Source organism: Hyla sarda, chromosome 4, assembly GCF_029499605.1.
Source record: "Hyla sarda isolate aHylSar1 chromosome 4, aHylSar1.hap1, whole genome shotgun sequence".
In the NCBI taxonomy this organism is placed as follows: Eukaryota; Metazoa; Chordata; class Amphibia; order Anura; family Hylidae; genus Hyla; species Hyla sarda.
This window is the reverse complement of record NC_079192.1, coordinates 330,716,730-330,735,772: the sequence shown is the minus strand read 5'-3', so window position 1 is coordinate 330,735,772 and position 19,043 is coordinate 330,716,730. Positions and strand designations below refer to the sequence as shown.

The window sequence follows — 19,043 nt, the reverse complement described above, 5'->3', positions numbered from 1 at the left end:
GAGTGTCCTAACTAGAATTTATAGGGCTCCATAGCTAAATGTGATGACCATCCAATGACAGGAAACTAAAATAGCAGCATAAGTAACTTTAACCATTTAGTAAAAGTCTAAATAATAATTGCCTACAAAATTGTACAGTGTTCTTGGACCTGAGTGATCCTCCCCATAGCAGCTATTATGGCTATGGTTCTGCCCTTGGCCAGAATCTTCATGTCATCAGCCACCAGCCTTCTCCCTACTGTGCAGATTGATGTGTCAATCCCCACCGGTGCAATAGTATAAAGGGACACCCATATGCATGTGCCTAGCTTGCTTTCTGGGAAACATGTCTGCGCCTGCATTAAAAAAAAAAACCCATCTCAGCACATTATTTTGAACTTATATCCGCCAGTTCTAATACATGGACTCCTTTTATCTTTGCAATTATCATCTGGGATCATCTGAAGGTTATCCCACACAGAACTGACATGCCCACAGGAATACAAATGACCATAGTTTGGCAATGCGGTAAAACAACACATTTTCCATTTACAATTTGCAGCACAATTTGTACTGTAAAACCAAGCTGATTCATGGGATTGCCTGCCGTTTTCTGCATGGTAATTGGCCGCAGGGCACACTAGAAACATGTGAGCCCATGTATACTAAATGACTGCCAATAAATTATCGCACAGTAGAAATGCTGTTCACTCCTATAAGGTTACACACGGACACTGTTGTGTGAAGACCTGCATAATACTACAATCGTACAAGGATGTTGGGTATGCAAATAGGGGAAATGCAAGTAGACAGGAATAGAAAGGATGATGGCTAAACAGGATATCAATGTAAATAGTAGAGAGAGAAAAAAGAACTAATTAAAATAAACACTGTTATTCCCATTTCTTATGACATGTTATAGGAAGCCATGTGAACCCTGTTCCTCATACGTAATGGCTAAATGGACACTGTCAGATGCAAAAACTTTTTATATGTTGTTACAGATGAAAATTTAAGACCTTTTGTTATAAGATTGTTTCAAATATTTAATAAAGAAAACAGCTCCTGAAAATTCCACCACTAGGGGTCCCCATGCCTACTGGGACACTAACCAGTCCTGCAGCAGAATAAAGCTTGTCCATGAGTCATGGACAAGAGATAGATGACTCATGGACAAGGCTGCATGAGAAGACGCACCAATCACCTCCCACCACTTCAAGCCCCCTTCACCTGAGAGGATTTCTAACACTGTGAGCTAATGAAAAGAGCCATTTTTAAAATAAATATAGGTGATAGAGGCATAAAAATTTTATATACATGGTCAGGATTAGGTACTGTACTGATTAAGATATGATTATTTATTTATTTTTTTAGTGAGATTTGACCCTTTAAAGCTTCCTTTACAACAAGATAAAATGTCTTTTCTTACCTGACAGCCAAGGGCTGCCCGTAAAAATCCCAAAACTGTGGGAGATGCAGGTGCAGCTCCTGTTACAATCATTCTGACACGTCCTCCAAGACTTGCCTGGACACAATAACCAAAATATCACGTAAGTTCACAGCATCACTCAGATCAATGTGAAATTATACATAGCAGTAGTCGATGACACATGACAATAATATACAAATGCATAGAGATTTTTTGTAAACAAACAGAAAATTCATTGAAAATAAACAGAAATTAGTCTAAAAAAAAGAACAAATGTCACTATTTTATAAATAAATATATCTGCTAAAATAACAAATGACTTCAACTATTGATTAAACATGCTTATGTAAGACAATTTTGTTTTGTCCACCGACAATGTTTTAAATTCTTTACTTTCCCTTGTAAGCAATGAAGAAGCAACAATGATTGCACAAGCGCCACAACCACTTCCCTCAGCTGATTAGCAGAGTTGCGGGGAGTCGTACCGTCAAGATTAAAGTTCTGGTTAACCCCTTAGGGTATATTCACACGTTCAGTATCCTGCACGTATACGATGCACAGGATTTGAAGCTGTAGATTTTATGCTGCAGATTTCAGTGTAAACTTACAGATTGAACACAGCATCAAATCTGCAGCTTCAAACCCTGCACATCAAATATGTGCACGATACTGTACATGTCAATACACTCTGTGGGTGCATTCACATGTACAGTATGCTGTGCATACTTAATGCTGCAGATTTCAATGAGTGAACACAGCTTTAAAAGCTTTAAATATGCAGCATCAAATATGCGCAGGGTACTGTACGTGTGAAAAGACCCTAAGGGTAGGGCTACCCTTATTTTCTGCAGCTGAGTTTGCTTCCCATTGAGTTAAATGGGCATGAAAATACAATGCAGCAAATATGCATATAAATACGGCACGTGTGACCCTACCCTTAGGAGTGACTATCATTTCACCAAGTGGCGCAGCTCCAAGTACTGATCCATTTACTTCCATTCCACTCAGCTAAAGCAAGCAAAATATGGAATTGCCAGAACTCCCCCAGACTTGAAAAAAAATTGAACCTGTAGGACATCAGGACTGTAGTACATCAGCCCTGAGGGCATTGGCTGTGTGGAATTTAAAGAGAAACGGGTTATGAGGGACTTCAACCTTATGAGGAACCACAGCTAGGTCATTGTGTGATTTGTGGAACTTTAGCCCTGGGCAGGAAAGTGAAAGACCAGTGACAAGGGAAAGGCCTGTTTCTCCCAGTCCTGAGGAGGTAGTGGCCTGGAGACACTAAACAGGAGAGTTTTGGGGTTAATAGTGTTGGTGTCGCATGATACATTGCAAGTTACAATTCACAGAGTCACGTTAAAAGTGGTTTGTGTGGAAGTATCATTAATATGGGACAGTACTCTGGGGGGTGGGGGGAGATTTATCAAAACCAGTGTAAAAGGAAAATCTGTGCAGAGGAAAAATTGTCCAGTTGCCCATAGCAACCAATCAGCTTGCTTTTTTCATTTTTAAAGAGACCTTTGAAAAATTAAAGAAGCAATCTGACTGGTTGCTATGGGCAACTGGACAATTTTTCCTCTGCACAGATTTTAATAAATCTCCCCCTTGGTGTGTGGAGTTGTGTGATGTTCTTATGACTTAAAGGGGTACTCATCTGGCCAGCATTCGGAACATTTAGTTCTGAACGCTGTGTGCACGCGCTGCGGAGGTCGGCCATGCCCACTTGAGAAGTCAGGTCACGCCCCTTCAATGCAAGTCTATGGGAGGAGGCGTGACGGCCGTCACACCCCCTCCCATAGATTTGCATTGAGGGGGCATGACCTGACATCTCAAGTGGGCATGGCCGACCCCTGCAGCGCGCGCACACTGTGATCGGAACTAAATATTATGAACGCTGGCCAGTGGAGTACCCCTTTAAGGTGGTTGAAAGCAGGTCCTTGCTCTGTTTATATATATAAAAAGGTGTCAGCTTTACCTAGTGTTTCTTTAACGTTGGACACTGAATGAATAATACACTAGAGGCCACATTTAACCCCTTAAGGACTCTGCCCATTTTGGCCTTAAATGGGCATTGTCAGATACAAAAACTTTTGATATGTTGTAAAGCATTTCATACTGAAAAAGCCAGTCAAACAACTGCCCACCCTGCTTGCTTGGACACATACTAGCCCTGCTGTGTCCATGCATCATGGACACACTTCCTTGATTGACAGCTGTGAGCGCAGGGCTTACAGCTGGAGGAAAAATCCTCCCACTGTCAGCTTGTGTCCCGCTACTTGTCAGTGAGGACAAGCTGGGAGTTGTAGTTTTGCTAATGCTAGGGGAGATGTGAGCAGACAGAAAACTGAGGGAGGAATTCAGACTAATGAGCTAAATTAAAAGTGTAATAAAGAAAAAAATTAAGGTGCTAGACACATAAAAATTAGATGTACATGGTCAGGATTAGGTACTGAGTGATATATTTAAAAAAAATAATTTTGTTGGATCTGAGGGCTTTAAGTCAGACAATTATATTTTAACGTTTTCGTTTTTCCCTACTAACCTTCAAAAAATCATAACTCTTTTATATTTTCATCCACAGACTAGTACAAGGGCTTGTTTTTTGCGCGACCAGTTGTCCGTTGCAATTCCATCACTCACTTTACCATAAAATGTATGGCGCAACCAAAAAAATACTATTTGTGTGGGAAAATTAAAAAGAAAACCGCAATTTTGTAAATTTTGGAAGGTTTCGTTTTCGTGCCATACAAATTACGGTAAAAATGACATGTGTTCTTTATTCTTTGGGTCAATATGATTAAAATGATACCCATGATTACATACTTTTCTATTACTGTTGCGCTTAAAAAAACGCAAACTTTCTAACCAAATTAGTACATTTAAAATCCCTCTATTTTGAAGACCTACAACTTTTTTATTTTTCCGTATAAGCGGCAATATGAGGGCTCATTTTTTGCGCCATGATCTGTACTTTTTTTAATTGATACCATATTTGCATATATAAAAAACTTTTAATACATTTTTATCAATTTTTTTAGTTTTTACATTCACCGTACAGTATCATTAACATTATGTTTTAATAGGTCAGATATTTACGCACGTGGCGATACCAAATATGTTTATTACATTTTTTTTTTTTACACCTTTTAGGGGTGAAATGGGAAAAATGGGAAAATTTTAATTATTATTGGTGGGGGGATTTTTTCCATTTTAGAAATGTTTTCTTCTTTTTTTTCTTTTATTTTTACACTTTAATAGTCCCCATAGGGGACTATTTCATTCGATTGCTAATACTGTTCAGTGCTATGCATAGGGCATAGCACTGATCAGTGTTATCGGTCATCTTCTGGTCTGGTCTGCTCGCTCTCAGACCAGAGGAGAAGACCCGTAGAAGGCAGCGGAGGCAGGCGAGGGGACCTCCGTCTGCCGTTCTGGATGATTGGATCTCTGCGGCAGCGCTGCCGGCGATCCGATCAACCATTTTAGTGACCGAAATGCTGCAGATGCAGTGATCTGTATTGATCACAGCATCTGAGGGGTTAAAGGTGGACATCCACGCGATCGCGGATGTCGGCGGGTCCCTGGCTGCTATCAGCAGCCGGGACCTGATGCGCATGACCCAGGCATCACTCCGATGCTCGCGGTTATGTATAGGACGTAAATGTACGTCCTGGTGCTGTAAGTACATTTACGTTCTGCGTCATTAAGGGGTTAACTTTGGCATGTTTCTAAGTACAGAACACAAATGATGACAAAGTGTGCACTTTGGGGGAGATCTACCAAAATCTGTGCAGGGGAAAAGTTGACCAGTTGCCCATGACAACCAATGACATTTATTCTTTCATTTTTAATAAGGCCTCTGCAAAATGAAAGAAGCGAGCTGATTGGTTGCTATGGGCAACTGGGCAACTTTTCCTCTGGACAGGTTTTGATAAATCTCCCCCTTTGTGTATTGGTCCAGCATCCATAGTTGGTCTGAAAAACAAAGTATTCAACCTTTTTCAGTTCAGTGCAGTGAGTTATCCTGTGCCACAACTAATGCAAAAACATCAACCATATACCACAAAAACATTGGACACTAATAAACAAATCATGAATTACTGGACATATGTGAAAGGGGCTGAGACTGACAAAATGCTTCTCTTGATACCTTTTCTTTACCAGGTTAAATGCTGCTTACAATTGTAACTCAAACATAAAACTGTACAGTGATATTAATGAGAACTATATTAAAAATGTCTATATTTCCAGCATGGAGAAACGTCATGGGGTTTTACATCACTGACGTTTCTTTATCAAGGTAACCTAATAAATTCCATTCAGTCCTACAGTATCTGCATCCTAATGTGGGGTTAGATAACATAGTCAGCTCCTTATTATACAGATAAGGCTATAGACCTTGAACATATTCTTATCAGCTTTTCCCTGGTGTGCTCTTCATGCCAAGATAAGGAACACATTACCCTGACACTTGTTGCTATTGTTATTTCCTCTTAGTAGCTTTAATACATTTTAACCGCTATAATATCTATATAAAGCTAAAGTGCGCTCCTCTGTGGCAGTACAATATTTATAAAATCTATAGCTACAGTACTAATTTTGTATTGTGTTAAGGATAAAAATTCCATAAATTCTTCCATAAGTTACTACATTAAGGTTCTGTTCACACTGTGGACATTTGACTGGCAAATTCCCGCTTGCAGCATAATCCCATTGTTTTTAATGGAATTCTGCTGCTCTGTTCAGACTGTGGAATCGCCACAGCAGAATGTTCATTCTTTGGGCGGAATTCCTCTTCTATGGAGATGGCAATGCCTGCGAGATCCTCCCACCAAAGTACCTGGCAGCGCCCACTGTAATCAGCCAGCAGAAACGCTCTTGGGTACATTCTACAGTGTGAACAGGCCCTAATTAACATGCAGCAATCGGTTTGCTCTCATATGACTTCTGCCTGTCTAAAAGGAGCATAAGAGCGAATTCACATAGAATTTCCAAGCAGAATTCCACTCAAGAATTCCACACAGAAATTCTGGTGCAGCAGCCTCCCATTCGTTTTCATAGGATTTTGTTTCACCGTTCACACTGCAAAACAGGAGCATACTTGTCTACTTGTCCTTCATGACAATCCACTTGTCCTGGCCAATTTTCATTTTTGCACTCTCTTTTTTTTCCCTTCTCGTCCCATAATAGCCATAACTCTTATTGTTTGATCTACAGACCAAAATGAGGTGTTTCTTGCGAGACAGATTGTAATGACACCTTATATTTTTTCATACCATATGCAGATATTCCATAGTGTGATTGTTCCCTTAGCCACAGCAGAGAGCAGCTTCTGTACAGACAAAAAGTGTGTTCAGTCACAGCTCCTAAAGCTGCAGCCAGGGGCGGAGCGACCGGCCGGTCTGATCGGATGTTGTCCGAGGGCCTGGCCAGGTAAAGGGCCAGCCGCTGCTGAGGATCCAGGACACTTGCCCCGGATCCCCAGCAGACAGCACTGCTTTCTTCTGTATGTGCAGTACACACACACACATACAGGAAAAGGCATTCCCTCTGTGTGAGCCGCATCTGTGCCTACACAGCGGAGACGTGACCTCCGCCTTCCGCTGCGCAGTGCAGATGCTGATGACGTCACTCATCAGCGCCTGCACTTTGGAGGAAGAAAGACGCGGGCCCCTGCTGTGGAGGAGAAGATTGCTGCGTGGGACATCAGGTGAGCATAATTTTTTTCAACCTGGGATTGGGGGGGGGGGGAGGGGAACTCTGCTGCCAACACCTACTGTGGGGGGACCCCGCTGCCTACACCTACTGTGGGGGGACCCCACTGCCTACATCTACTGTGGGGGGACCCCACTGCCTACACCTACTGTGGGGGGACCCCGCTGCCTACACCTACTGTGGGGGGGACCCCGCTGCCTACACCTACTGTGGGGGGGACCCCGCTCCCTACACCTACTGTGGGGGGGGGACCCTTCTGCCTACACCTACTGTGGGGGGACCCAGCTGCCTACACCTACTCTGGGGGGACCGCGCTGCCTACACCTACTGTGGAGGGACCCCACTACCTACAACTACTGTGGGGGGGACCCCACTACCTACAACTACTGTGGGGGGACCCCGCTACCTACAACTACTGTGGGGGGACCCCACTGCCTACAACTACTGTGGGGGACCCCACTGCCTACACCTACTGTGGGGGCACCCCGCTGCCTACACCTACTGTGGGGGGGACCCTGCTGCCTACACCTACTGTGGGGGGGACCCAGCTGCCTATACCTACTGTGGGGGGGACCCAGCTGCCTATACCCACTGTGGGGGGGGGGGCCCATGCTGCCTACACCCACTGTGGGGGAACTACCTACATAGGGGGTTTTCATACAGGGGCAGCTATCTTGGGGATTTACCCACAGGGGGCATAACTACCTATCTGGGGGACATTAACTACCTGGGGGCATGATCTACTAGGGGCCACTACCTCCAGGGGAAATTACTTGCCTGTAACTTCCGTAAGCAACACCTTATTTTCTGTCCGCTAACACAAAATACTCTGATAGTGCTCCTCCTGAGACTAGACTCTGGATCCGGCACTGGGTGGAGGGGGGTGCTGGCTATATACTTGACTAACTACCTGGCTACCTAACTTTATTTTTACTTACCTACATACCTGGCTATCTAACTACCTACATACCTGGCTGCCTAACTACCAACCTACATATCTTGCTACCTACCTACATACCTGGCTACCTAACTATGTACATACCTAGCCTACATACATGGCTGCCTAAGTACCTAGATATCTGGCTTTCTGATCTACCTACCTACCCTTTTACTGTGCAGTACACCAAGGAGGGCATTATTACAGTTTGTGGGCCTATAGATTGGGAGAGTCTAACATGTTTGTCCTGCAGATGAGATGGACATGGCAGTCTGATCCAGACAAGGAAGAAAAGGAAAGAGGACCCGACTGATCAGAAAAGGCGTAATTGTGAGTCCCTTTATGTAACTGTAATCACTTTTATGGTGTACAGATCCTGTGTACAGCTGATATCTATCGTCATATGGTCCTGTATATAATCACTTATATGGTATACATATCCTGTGTACAGCTGATATCTACCACCATATGGTCCTGTATATAATCACTTATATTGTATGGAGATCTCTGTACGGCTGGTATCTCTAGTGAGAGTCAGGGACAGATGGGGGAGGATATCAAGGAGAGTTTAGATCATGATAGGTACTTTTTAAACTTTTTCAAATAACAGTAACGCTTTAAGTTCTGAAAGAATAGTTCAATGGTCAGCATCGATTTTCCCTTTGGAAGTATTCAATAAGGACCCCTTTGTTTTTTTAGCACTTAATATTTTATAGACTGATTTTGCCTTTTTTATTTACCTGGACTTTATTAAAAAGTAGTTTGTCCCAAAGACTATTGTTTCGAATGACTCCTCTCCTTACTTCAGCTTCCTTCCTTTGAGATGCAAAGTCCAGGATCCATCTCTTAACCTTTGTGTCTGCTTGGCTAAAAATCTAAAACAAAGAAAGATGAAAGACAATGCCATTTTAGAAACCATGAGCAAATTTACACCCAATGGCATGTTTTATTTATCTAAATAAAAAACACTAGGAACATTTTGAGTCATGGTAAGCAGTAAAGTAGAAGTGAAAAATTGGAAAAATTTTGGTAGTAGACAGAGATGCATCTAGTATTCATGAGAAGGATAATTCTGACCATACACATTAAACTTATGTTGGCCAAGGCTGCTGATTTTGGTGATATCGGAGAAAAGAAGAATGGTGTGGATTTAGGTGTCAGACCACCCACCGCTTCCCTGCTGAAAAACACACTGCACACTTTGCCAAACCAAGTATGTATATGTATGGTTTGGGGAGGGGGATTCACAAGAAACAGAAACCTGATTTGTGAGAGTTGCTGTTTTAGCAGATAAACTGGACTGGAAAGTCTCTAGTGTGTACATGTAAGTGGTATAGTAGTCTAGATGCAGTTGCAAATATAATACAGGAATAGTCCAATTTGGTGCTTTGTACTGTAATAGGCCTAAATGAATTGGCTTACTGTAGGGCAGATACTTCTAATTTTTCTCACGGTTTTGTGGCATGATACCCTATATACAAGGAGTACTCTGAAGAACTTCTGTGACATGTTGAGCCACACAGCACTTATGTAGATCATTCCTCTGTGTAAAAAGGGACCCCATGTTCAGCTTTCTCCTCCTCTGGTTAGTAAATTCTACTTCGTGGAACTAGAAACTTGAGCAAGATGCCCAGCATAGACTGCAGACGTTCTTTTAGGTAAAATGCACCAAACTCCATTCAGTGTCATGATCACTGCACATGCAGCTCAGGCCTGTCTTATGTGTGATGTTGTTTGCAACTAGAACATGATTTGGGACGTGCTTGTGTGGTCTCCTGGCACCAAAGGCTGTCCTGTGGCTTCGGATGTCCCCAGGCAGACATGCAGCACAGGTTTTGGGCCCACTGAGTGACTAATTATGGTTTCTATTGAGTTCAATATATTTTTATAATTTTCATGTTATGTTATTTCTATAAGTGTTATTTATATGTGTTATTGTACATTTAAGAGTTAAGGAGTGCACGCCCATGTTACCCTGCCTGCCAATGGGAACCCTTAAATTCTTGGCCATATAGTGTGGTGGGGGGAGGAGTTGCCCCAGTTCATCTCCAGTTGTTCCTGAACACCAGTAGAGAGCTCTGAGGGAAGGCCCAGCTCAAATCTATTTTATCCGGTCATTCTGCAAGGATCACCCGCAAGGTGGAAGTTCATGCAGAACTCTAGCTACCTGGATCAATCTTCAATTCTCTAAAGTCAGTATCAATCTATTGGGTGAAAGAACCACAAGTCCCAGCAAGGCAACAAGGTTTCCAAGGGTCTACACTGCATCCTCTTCATTCTACACCTTACTGTCTGTGTAATACCATCTGCACCCTGCTCAGTAAAGACATTTATGCGTAACCTGGCGTCGGTTGTGTTTCTTCTGTCCCCGTGTCTGGCCAAGGAGAAGCTGTCTCCAACCTCGGACTGTGTATAGGCTAACGGTGCCCTGGCATCACAAACTGATAAGGTATTTCCCTACACCACCCATGGTATCACACTTGAAGCAGGATTGGCTCGAACAGGATACAGCACACTAGTGAGGCGTCAATTTGTCCTAGAAGGTTGCTCTGATAAACGCCAGATTGAATTGTTTTTTGGGGGTCTGGAGAGAGGGGATTGGACTACGAACTCTTCTCACAGCCCTACTGGGAAATCCTGCATAGAAGCTTAGCAGGGGAATGTGTTATGTAACCAAATAACTAATCTCAAATATAATGAATTTCATACAATATGCAGATATTTAACTGGGCACTGTCAGAATCAAAGGAACATCTAGTATTCATGAGAAGGATAATGCTGGTCATACACATTAAACTAATGCTGGCCACGCCAGCTGATCTTGGTGGGACTGACAAACCATCTACTGTGTATGGGGCCTCAAGACTCAACCCTGACAGATGATGTCTGAGAAAAGAAGGATGGTGTGGTTTGGTTTAGGTGTCAGACCCTTCACCCCCACCCCTTCAAAAACGTATTTTATGTTGTACATCTTGGCAAAACATTTACCTTTCTAATACACTAATACATTTTTTATCTAATTTTTTATAGAGCTCATGGCTTACAAAAAAAAAAACCTACTAGGGGTCGCTATACCACCCAGAACATAATACTTTCCAGCTGCAGCTTCATCTTTATCCAAGCTGAAGCACAGACTGGGACAAAGAGCAGCCAGCAGTCATTGGATGAAGAGACCCAGCACTGCACAGCAGTGAAGAAAGTGAATGCATGGTGAGTGCTTGCCTCAGACACGTCCCTTCCTGATGTCCAAATAAGTGAGCATAAGAACTGAGGGATTTGTGAGCCAAATACAGATGCTAGACCCATAAAAAGCATCTGCGTGACATAGGGATTAATATATATATATGAGCATAATTGTTTTTCTGTGATACGACAGGTACACTTTAAACCTGACTCTCATATGTATATTAATATGGTAATGTAATGCACAAAAAAGTTTAGCAGGTCAGCTCACAGTACCCCATGCACAGATTAAGGGTGTATTCACACATACATTATCCTGCACACATTTGATGTTCAGGATTTAAAGGGGTACTCCACCCCTAGATATCTTATCCCCTATCAAAAGGATAGGGGATAAGATGTCTGATCGTGGGTGTCCCGCCGCGGGGGCCCCCCACGATCTCGTCTGCGGTACCCTAGACATCCGGTGCATGGAGCAAACTTCGCTCCGTGCCGGATGACTGTCGATGCGGGGCGGAGGCTCGTGACATCATAGTCACGCCCCGCTTGTGACATCACGCCATGCCCCCTCAATGCAAGTCTATGGGAATGCGACACTCTAAACGAATGCCGGGTGCAGATCAGAGATCGCGGGGGGTCCCCAGCGGCAGGACCCTTGCGATCAGACATGTTATCCCGGAGTACCCCCTTAAAAGTACAGATTTTATTCTGCAGAGTTCAATGTAAATCTGCAGCCTCAAATCCTGCACATCAAATATGCGTAGGATACTGTACATGTAAATACACTCTTAAGCAGTTAGCAGAAGCTTCTCACATATTGTAGCTGGAACTCGGGTAACAGGACACTGCCTAAGGACAAACTGAGCAATAGTTATTAGAAATATATTATTAAATGGGCACTTGAGATGTCAAAAGTCTTATTGATCAGTGTTCAGACCCCCTGGTGAGGAGAAAAAGACCACACTAAAGGCTTTCAATCCTGGCTAAGTGCCACGTGACCGAGACAAACCATCAGTGCAAGTCTATAGGTATGTCTTGGTTGCATGCAGACAGAGCAGAGAGAGGAGCGCTCAGCTGCATGCTATTCACCCGACAAATTAAAGTTCACATATTTGATGTAAACAAGTATTCAAAGGTAAACAAATTGATCTGTATTTGCTTTACTTTGGGACATTGCTGTCACAACATGGAAAGAGTTGTACTTTTGCAGCAGATGAAGAGCTACAGGTTGAGGACTACTGCTCTATATCAAGAAGCTCCATTGCAGTATGAGAATACTCATGGTTCTGCGGATCCCCAGGGATTAGCCTAGTGATATGCAAGCGATGGAATCTACGGCTTATTGCTAGTTGGAAGAAATGCTGACATGTTTTAGTTAATGATCTCTGGATGATTTGCCCCATGGGAAAGGCCATTACTGCCGCAGGGTTTCATGTTTTCATAATTGGTCCAGTAAATCAATTCCAACATGAATCATATTTCAGTGAAATTATCTGCAATGTTAGCAGTTGCACTTGTGCTGAAGTTACCCACCTTGTCGTACATTCTGTTTAATAATCTTGGAACAACTGGGAAAATAGTGGGCCGTAAAGTCTTCATGTCATCAGATAGAAGACGAATGTCACCTTGGAAGAAGCCAATGCGTCCACCATGGCAATATACTACCGACTGTTAATATGAGAAAAGTAAGAGTAAGGGTGAATTCCAATTATTACAGCTTGGTACACAGACAGATTGTTAGTAAACAGTCTGATGTAATGTTATTTACATTCACACAGTTATACTTCTAGTTGATGTTCAGGACTAATCCACTACAAAAGTCTACTCAGAAAGAAAGTTTACAGAAGTCCTAGAAATCAGAAAATATATTAAAGGGGTATTCCGGGCAAAAACATTTTATCCCCTATCCAAAGGATAGGGGATAAGATGTCTGATCGCAGAGGGCCCGCTGCTGAGACCCCCCACGATCTCCCTCCAGCATCTGCATTCTATGCGGGTGCTTAATCTCCAGTTTCGGAAACCTCCGGGTTTCTGGGACTGGGGACATGACGTCACGCCACGCCCCCTCCATTCATGTCTATGGGAGGGGGTGTGGAGGCCATCACGTCCCCTCCCATAGACAGGAATGGAGGGGGCGTGGTGTGACATCACGTCCCCAGTCCCAGAAACCCGGAGGTTTCCAAAACTGGAGATTCAGCACCCGCATAGAATGTGGGTGCTGCAGGGAGATCACGGGGGGTCTCAGCAGCGGGCCCTCTGCTATCAGACATCTTATCCCCTTTCCTTTTGGATAGGGGATAAAATGTTTTTGCCCGGAATACCCCTTTAATAGCATATACTAAAGAGTTTTCTATTGTGCACATTGTAAGTATTTAACACCTAAAACCAGCCAGCAGCCCCCCTCCAAACTTTCACCAATTAGAGCCAGATACTTACACGTTATTTTTTTTCTAATAGTTTTTGTGTTCGGATGGTAATTTTATATTTCATTTTTAGTAAATTATTATCTTGTTTTTAAAGGGGTACTCCGGTGGTAACCTATTTTTTAATCAACTGGTGCCAGAAAGTAAGACAGATTTGTAAATGACTTCTATTAAAAAATCTTAATCCTCCCTGTACTTATCAGCTGATGCTATGATCCACAGGAAGTTCTTATCTTTTTGAATTTTATTTCTGTCTTACCACAGTGCTTTTTGCTGACACCTCTGTCCATTTTAGGAACTGTTCAGAGCATAAAAGGTTTTCTATGGGGATTTGCTCCCAATTTGGACAGTTCCCAAGATGTACAGATGTGTCAGCAGAGAGCACTATGGTCAGGCAGAAAGGAAATTTAAAAAGAAAAGAACTTGTGGATCATACAGCAGCTGATAAGTACAGGAAGGATTACGATTTTCTAATAGAAGTAATTTACAAATCTGTTAAACTTTCTGGCACCAGTTGATTTAAAAAAAAAGTTTTCCAGTGGAGTACCCCTTTAACAGAATTTAGATTTGCTCTATAGTAACCCCCATTAGACAAAGACAAAGGTCACAGAACATGCTTTTTAAGCATGCTCTGTGACCTAGACAGAAGTCATTCCACAGAGCAGTAGTGGCTGACCTTTCAACCTCCGCTATTGTGTTATGGTCACCATAAGCATTATAGTACCTTTAAAGGGTTACTCCACAGGAAAAAAATATATATATAAATCAACTGGTGCCAGAAAGTTAAACAGATTTGTAAATTACTTCTATTTAAAATTCTTAATCCTTCCAGTACTTAGCTGCTGTATGATCCACAGGAAGGTTTTTTTTTTCCTTTCTGTCTGACCACAGTGCTCTCTGCTGACAACTGTCCAGAGCAGGATAGGTTTCCTATGGGGATTTGCTCCTACTCTGGACAGTTCCTAAAATGGACAGAGGTGTCAGCAGAGAGCACCGTGGTCAGGCAGGGATCGTACAGTAGCTGATAAGTACTAGAAGGATTAAGATTTTTAAATAGAAGTAATTTACAAATATGTTTAACTTTCTGGCACCAGTTGAGTACCCCTTTAATATGGTGCTCCAATATGCCATTTATCCGTACTAAAACTCTATATCTCTAATATACCTGTAATGTACGGCATAAAAATTGTATTTTGTGTTTTTACTATATCTAATATATATATTTTTTTAACTACTGACACCTGGAGATCATCAGCAGGTTAGCTTTTTAAAGGGGTACTCCGCTGCCCCAGCATTTGGAACATTTTGTTCCGAACGCTTGGAGCGGGCAGCAGGCGTCGTGATGTCACAGCCACACCCCTCGTGCTGCCACGCCCCCTCAATTTAAGTCTTTGGGAGGGGGAATGATGGCCGCCACGACCCCTCCCATAGACTTGCATTGAGGGGGCGTGACGTCACGACCCCCTCTGGGTGCTACACAGAGATCGCAGGGGTCAAGCGGCGGGACCCCTGTGATCAGACATCTGTCCTATGCTCTGGATGTGGGATAAGATGTCTAGGTCTTTAAGGGTCAACTCAGAATTCTCATGCATCTCAATGAGGCTTGTAGAAAGCAATGTTAATGATGCAGAAACAACCTCTTCCACATATATGGAGGTAATCTTCAGCTGAAAATATTTTTGGCACCTATCTGCTGCACGTGACCCTACATATCTCTTTGTAGTGGTTTGTTCGGAATGGATGGTAGGCATACTTGTGTCATATACCTACCCCACTGCAATCCAGCGCTGTCTTGCTCAGCTAGCTATCATGAGTTTCTTCACTCACAACAAGTGTAACAAGTCCAAATACATAGATTCTGATGGGTAACATGTGAAGTCTATCCACTAAAGAATAACATATGAAGCTGGGATGGATTCTTTCCCTTTCAAGCCTAAACATGAATGCTTGAGGGACAGTGTTTGGTGAGATAAACACCGCTGAAACACTTATCCCTATCTCCTGCAAGGGGCCCTGGCTCTCCCGTAAGTGGGAGAAGAGGCATCAGACACACCTCTCCATATATCTCTGTTGGAGAGCTGTTTCCCATCTCGGTTCTCCCATAGAGATATATTGGGGGGGGGGGGGGCATGTCGGCAGCCGCTTTGTGCGATGGTTGTGATGTGCCGCTCCTGGAGAGAGCTGGGGCCCCATACAGGAGATCGCAGGCGGTCTCACCGGTCGGACCCCCCATGATCTAAAACTTATCCCCTATCCTACGGGTTAAGTTTTTCAGCGTGATACATTTCCTTTAATGTATTTTTATGTTCAGTCTACAGAAAACTATTTGATGCCAGATAATTAATGACATATGATATGGTGGATGTGCTCTTGATCAGACTGTAACTGATCTAGATAACTATCTAAGCTAAGTATGCCTATGGCCTATGAGCAGAATCAGTATAAGGCTGGATTCACACATAGTATTTTTGGTCAGTAAGTAAAACCAACCCACAAAAAGGAGCACATCTTTTCATAATAGTTTTTCTCTGTTTTGGTTCCATTATTGGTTTGGGTGAAAATACTAAACAAAATACTATGTTTGAACCCAGCCTTAAAGGAATTTTGTATAAAAAACATTTGAGAAAGTTAGTTCCTTCTAAAATGATTGGTTTTATTAGTGATCTCTGATTTCATTTTAGTTATGACTTTGATCTTCTCAGATCATTTCATTGGGATCTCGGTGAGAGCTCCACTACTTTCACCAACACAAAGACCTTACCTGCACCATTCTCTCAAACATGTGTGCTAAGGGCAAATAGGAAATGTGTACATCCTCAGATGTGGGGGACCACTGACTCTGGAAAGAAAAAAAAACACAGGCAGCCCAACAAGGCCAAGTCAGATCAGGCAAGAGGCTTACCTGTATAACTCTCTCAAACATGTGAGCCAGAGGCAAGAAGGAGATGAGCACATCGTCCTGTTTCGGAAATATCACTTTCTGCAGGTGAAGGGCGTGGGAGACAGAAAAGGAGAGAAACACTGACAGGAAGACAACGAGAAAGTCATAAAACAATAAAGAAGAAAATGGCGCAATCAGGGGGAGGGGTTATTTAGAGAAAAAGTCAGGTAGAGTGAGCAGCATACACAGTACAGTGTTAGGCCACATGGTCAGTGAAGCTACAGTATGTTAGCTGGAATAGTGAGAATTAGAAACAACACACAGCCCCACAGCATAAACACCCTTTTCCGCAGATGCGCTTCTGTGCCTTAACTGTTTGTTTCTTTTTACTACTTTACAGCATAATAGTAATCTGCTCTTGTAAGACAGCTTTATCTGGAAATTTGACAACGAAAAAATATTGAAGTGGTATTTATTGTAGAAAAGAATGCATAGCCTGACTCAAAGCTGGTTAGCTTAGGTGGCCGAGGATCTTCAAGGAGCCCATTTAGCTGAATTCAGTATTGATGCTAAATACAATGGTACTGTACACTACAGAGCAAAACAGGATCTGGCTTCAGTTTGGTTGGTTTTGCTTCCCAGACACATCAATGAACCTTGGTTGTTCATGACCATGTCATCAATTCACCGATTGTTCTTCCTTGGACTCTTTTTGTAAGTAGTAACTATTGCATAGTGGGAACACCCAACAAGACTAGTTTTTGGAAGATACTGTGACCCAGTGGACTAGTCATCAAAATTCTTCCCTTTGTAAAAGTTCCCTAGATTCTAATATTTGCTTATTTTGCTGCTTCCACCTCATGAACCTTAAAGGGGTACTCCCACCCTAGACATCTTATCCCCTATCCAAAGGATAGGGGATAAGATGTCTGATCGCGGGCGTCCCACCGCTGGGGACCCCCGCAGTATTGCATGTGGCACCCACCTGTTACTTGTCCGTAAGCGCTGGAGGGTCTGGGTCGCGACTACGGGAACGTCAGGACTCGTGTGACGTCACGCCCCGTCCCCTCAATGCAAGTCTATGGGAGGGGGTGTGACGGCCGTCACGCCCCCTCCCGTAGACTTGCATTGAGGGGACGGGGCGTGACGTCACACAGGGCGGAGTCCTGACGTCACGGACTTCCGTTCCCATAGTCGCGACCCAGACCATCCAGCGCTTCCAGACAAGAAACAGGTGGGTGCCGCATGCAATATTGCTGTGGTCCCCAGCGGCGGGACCCCCGCGATCAGACATCTTATCCCCTATCCTTTGGATAGGGGATAAGATGTCTAGGGTGGGAGTACCCCTTTAAAGGGGCACTTAGGTGGAAAAAAAATTTTTTTAATATCAACTGGTGCCAGAATGTTAAACAGATTTGTAAATTAAAGCAGGAGACGTCAGCTCACCCAGTCCTACCGCACGGCAAAGAAGACCTCCAACTGTGACACAAAATTGCAGAAGCCAGCGGTAAAAGTAACTTCACCTTTATTTCATCCAAGTTAAAATGTAGACATGGATCCGTCTCAAACAATAATGACAATGGATAAAAACTCAGGAAGCGTACAGCATGACGCATTTCAGGTCATGTAACCTTTCATCAGATGCATGATGGGCAGTGGGAAGGTAGAGGGCTGAATAGAACAGGTGTGCAAACCACAGCTCAGGGTTTAACCCTATAGGATCCAAAGCCCAAACACCTCACCACTGCATATCATGATATTGATCATGGCATAAGGTTCCCAAACGGAACCGAACATCACATATTCTACTGTGAAAAACATACAAATATAGTGAACAAAATATGAAAAAATGAAAAAACATCTAACAATGCAAGATAACATCAGACCTTAAATTAAAACCATATGGTTGGAACGTGTGTAATGAATTAATCCAAAAGACTTCTGCAGGATTTTTATGGGATCACCACCCCTTTCTGGTTGTTGGACAACTTCAATACCATAAAATTGAAAATCAGACACATCACCTGCATGTACAGTTCTGAAGTGTTTTGAAACATTCGAGGCATTAGTATAAGATGTACTGTTAACCCCTCTCAAGTGTTCTTCAATCCTTTTCTTCAACGCTCTTTTCGTGCTACCAAAATAAGAGTACGAAAAGAGCGTTGAAGAAAAGGATTCAAGAACACTTGAGAGGGGTTAAATGTACATCTTACATACGGACGAGCATGGTATTAGGCCCTTTGCAGCATTAGAAGATGAGTTTTCCCTTCCCAATAAGGACTTCTACCTACAAGTTAGGCATTTTCTACATTCACTATCCCCCACTACCATAGGAATAGATAGATATACATTTCATTATCTTTCCTCCTCTCAGAGAGACCTGAGGCCTCTATATGTCGCCCTCACTAACTCAGATGTTTGCAAGAAGACTTATCCTCTCAAGACATGGGAGCGGGATTTCAACATTTCGATTGATGAGAAGGAATGGCATAA

The 19,043-nt window shown here is 43.0% G+C and overlaps 1 protein-coding gene across 4 annotated transcripts in view; it reads right to left on the bottom strand.

Annotated features, from left to right (window-relative positions):
* ACSL6 (acyl-CoA synthetase long chain family member 6) overlaps positions 1 to 19,043 on the bottom strand; it is a 207,867-nt gene that overhangs the window by 26,350 nt on the left and 162,474 nt on the right. For 3 of the 4 annotated variants that reach the window (XM_056575058.1, XM_056575061.1, XM_056575060.1), the window contains 4 exons: positions 16,572 to 16,649; positions 12,780 to 12,914; positions 8,804 to 8,938; positions 1,409 to 1,504 (listed from right to left, as the gene is read on the bottom strand). In XM_056575058.1, coding sequence (XP_056431033.1) covers positions 1,409 to 1,504; positions 8,804 to 8,938; positions 12,780 to 12,914; positions 16,572 to 16,649 — 444 coding nt within the window. Of the gene's footprint in view, positions 1 to 1,408; positions 1,505 to 8,803; positions 8,939 to 12,779; positions 12,915 to 16,430; positions 16,509 to 16,571; positions 16,650 to 19,043 lie in introns of all 4 variants that reach the window. The other variant, XM_056575059.1, reaches the window with a different exon arrangement.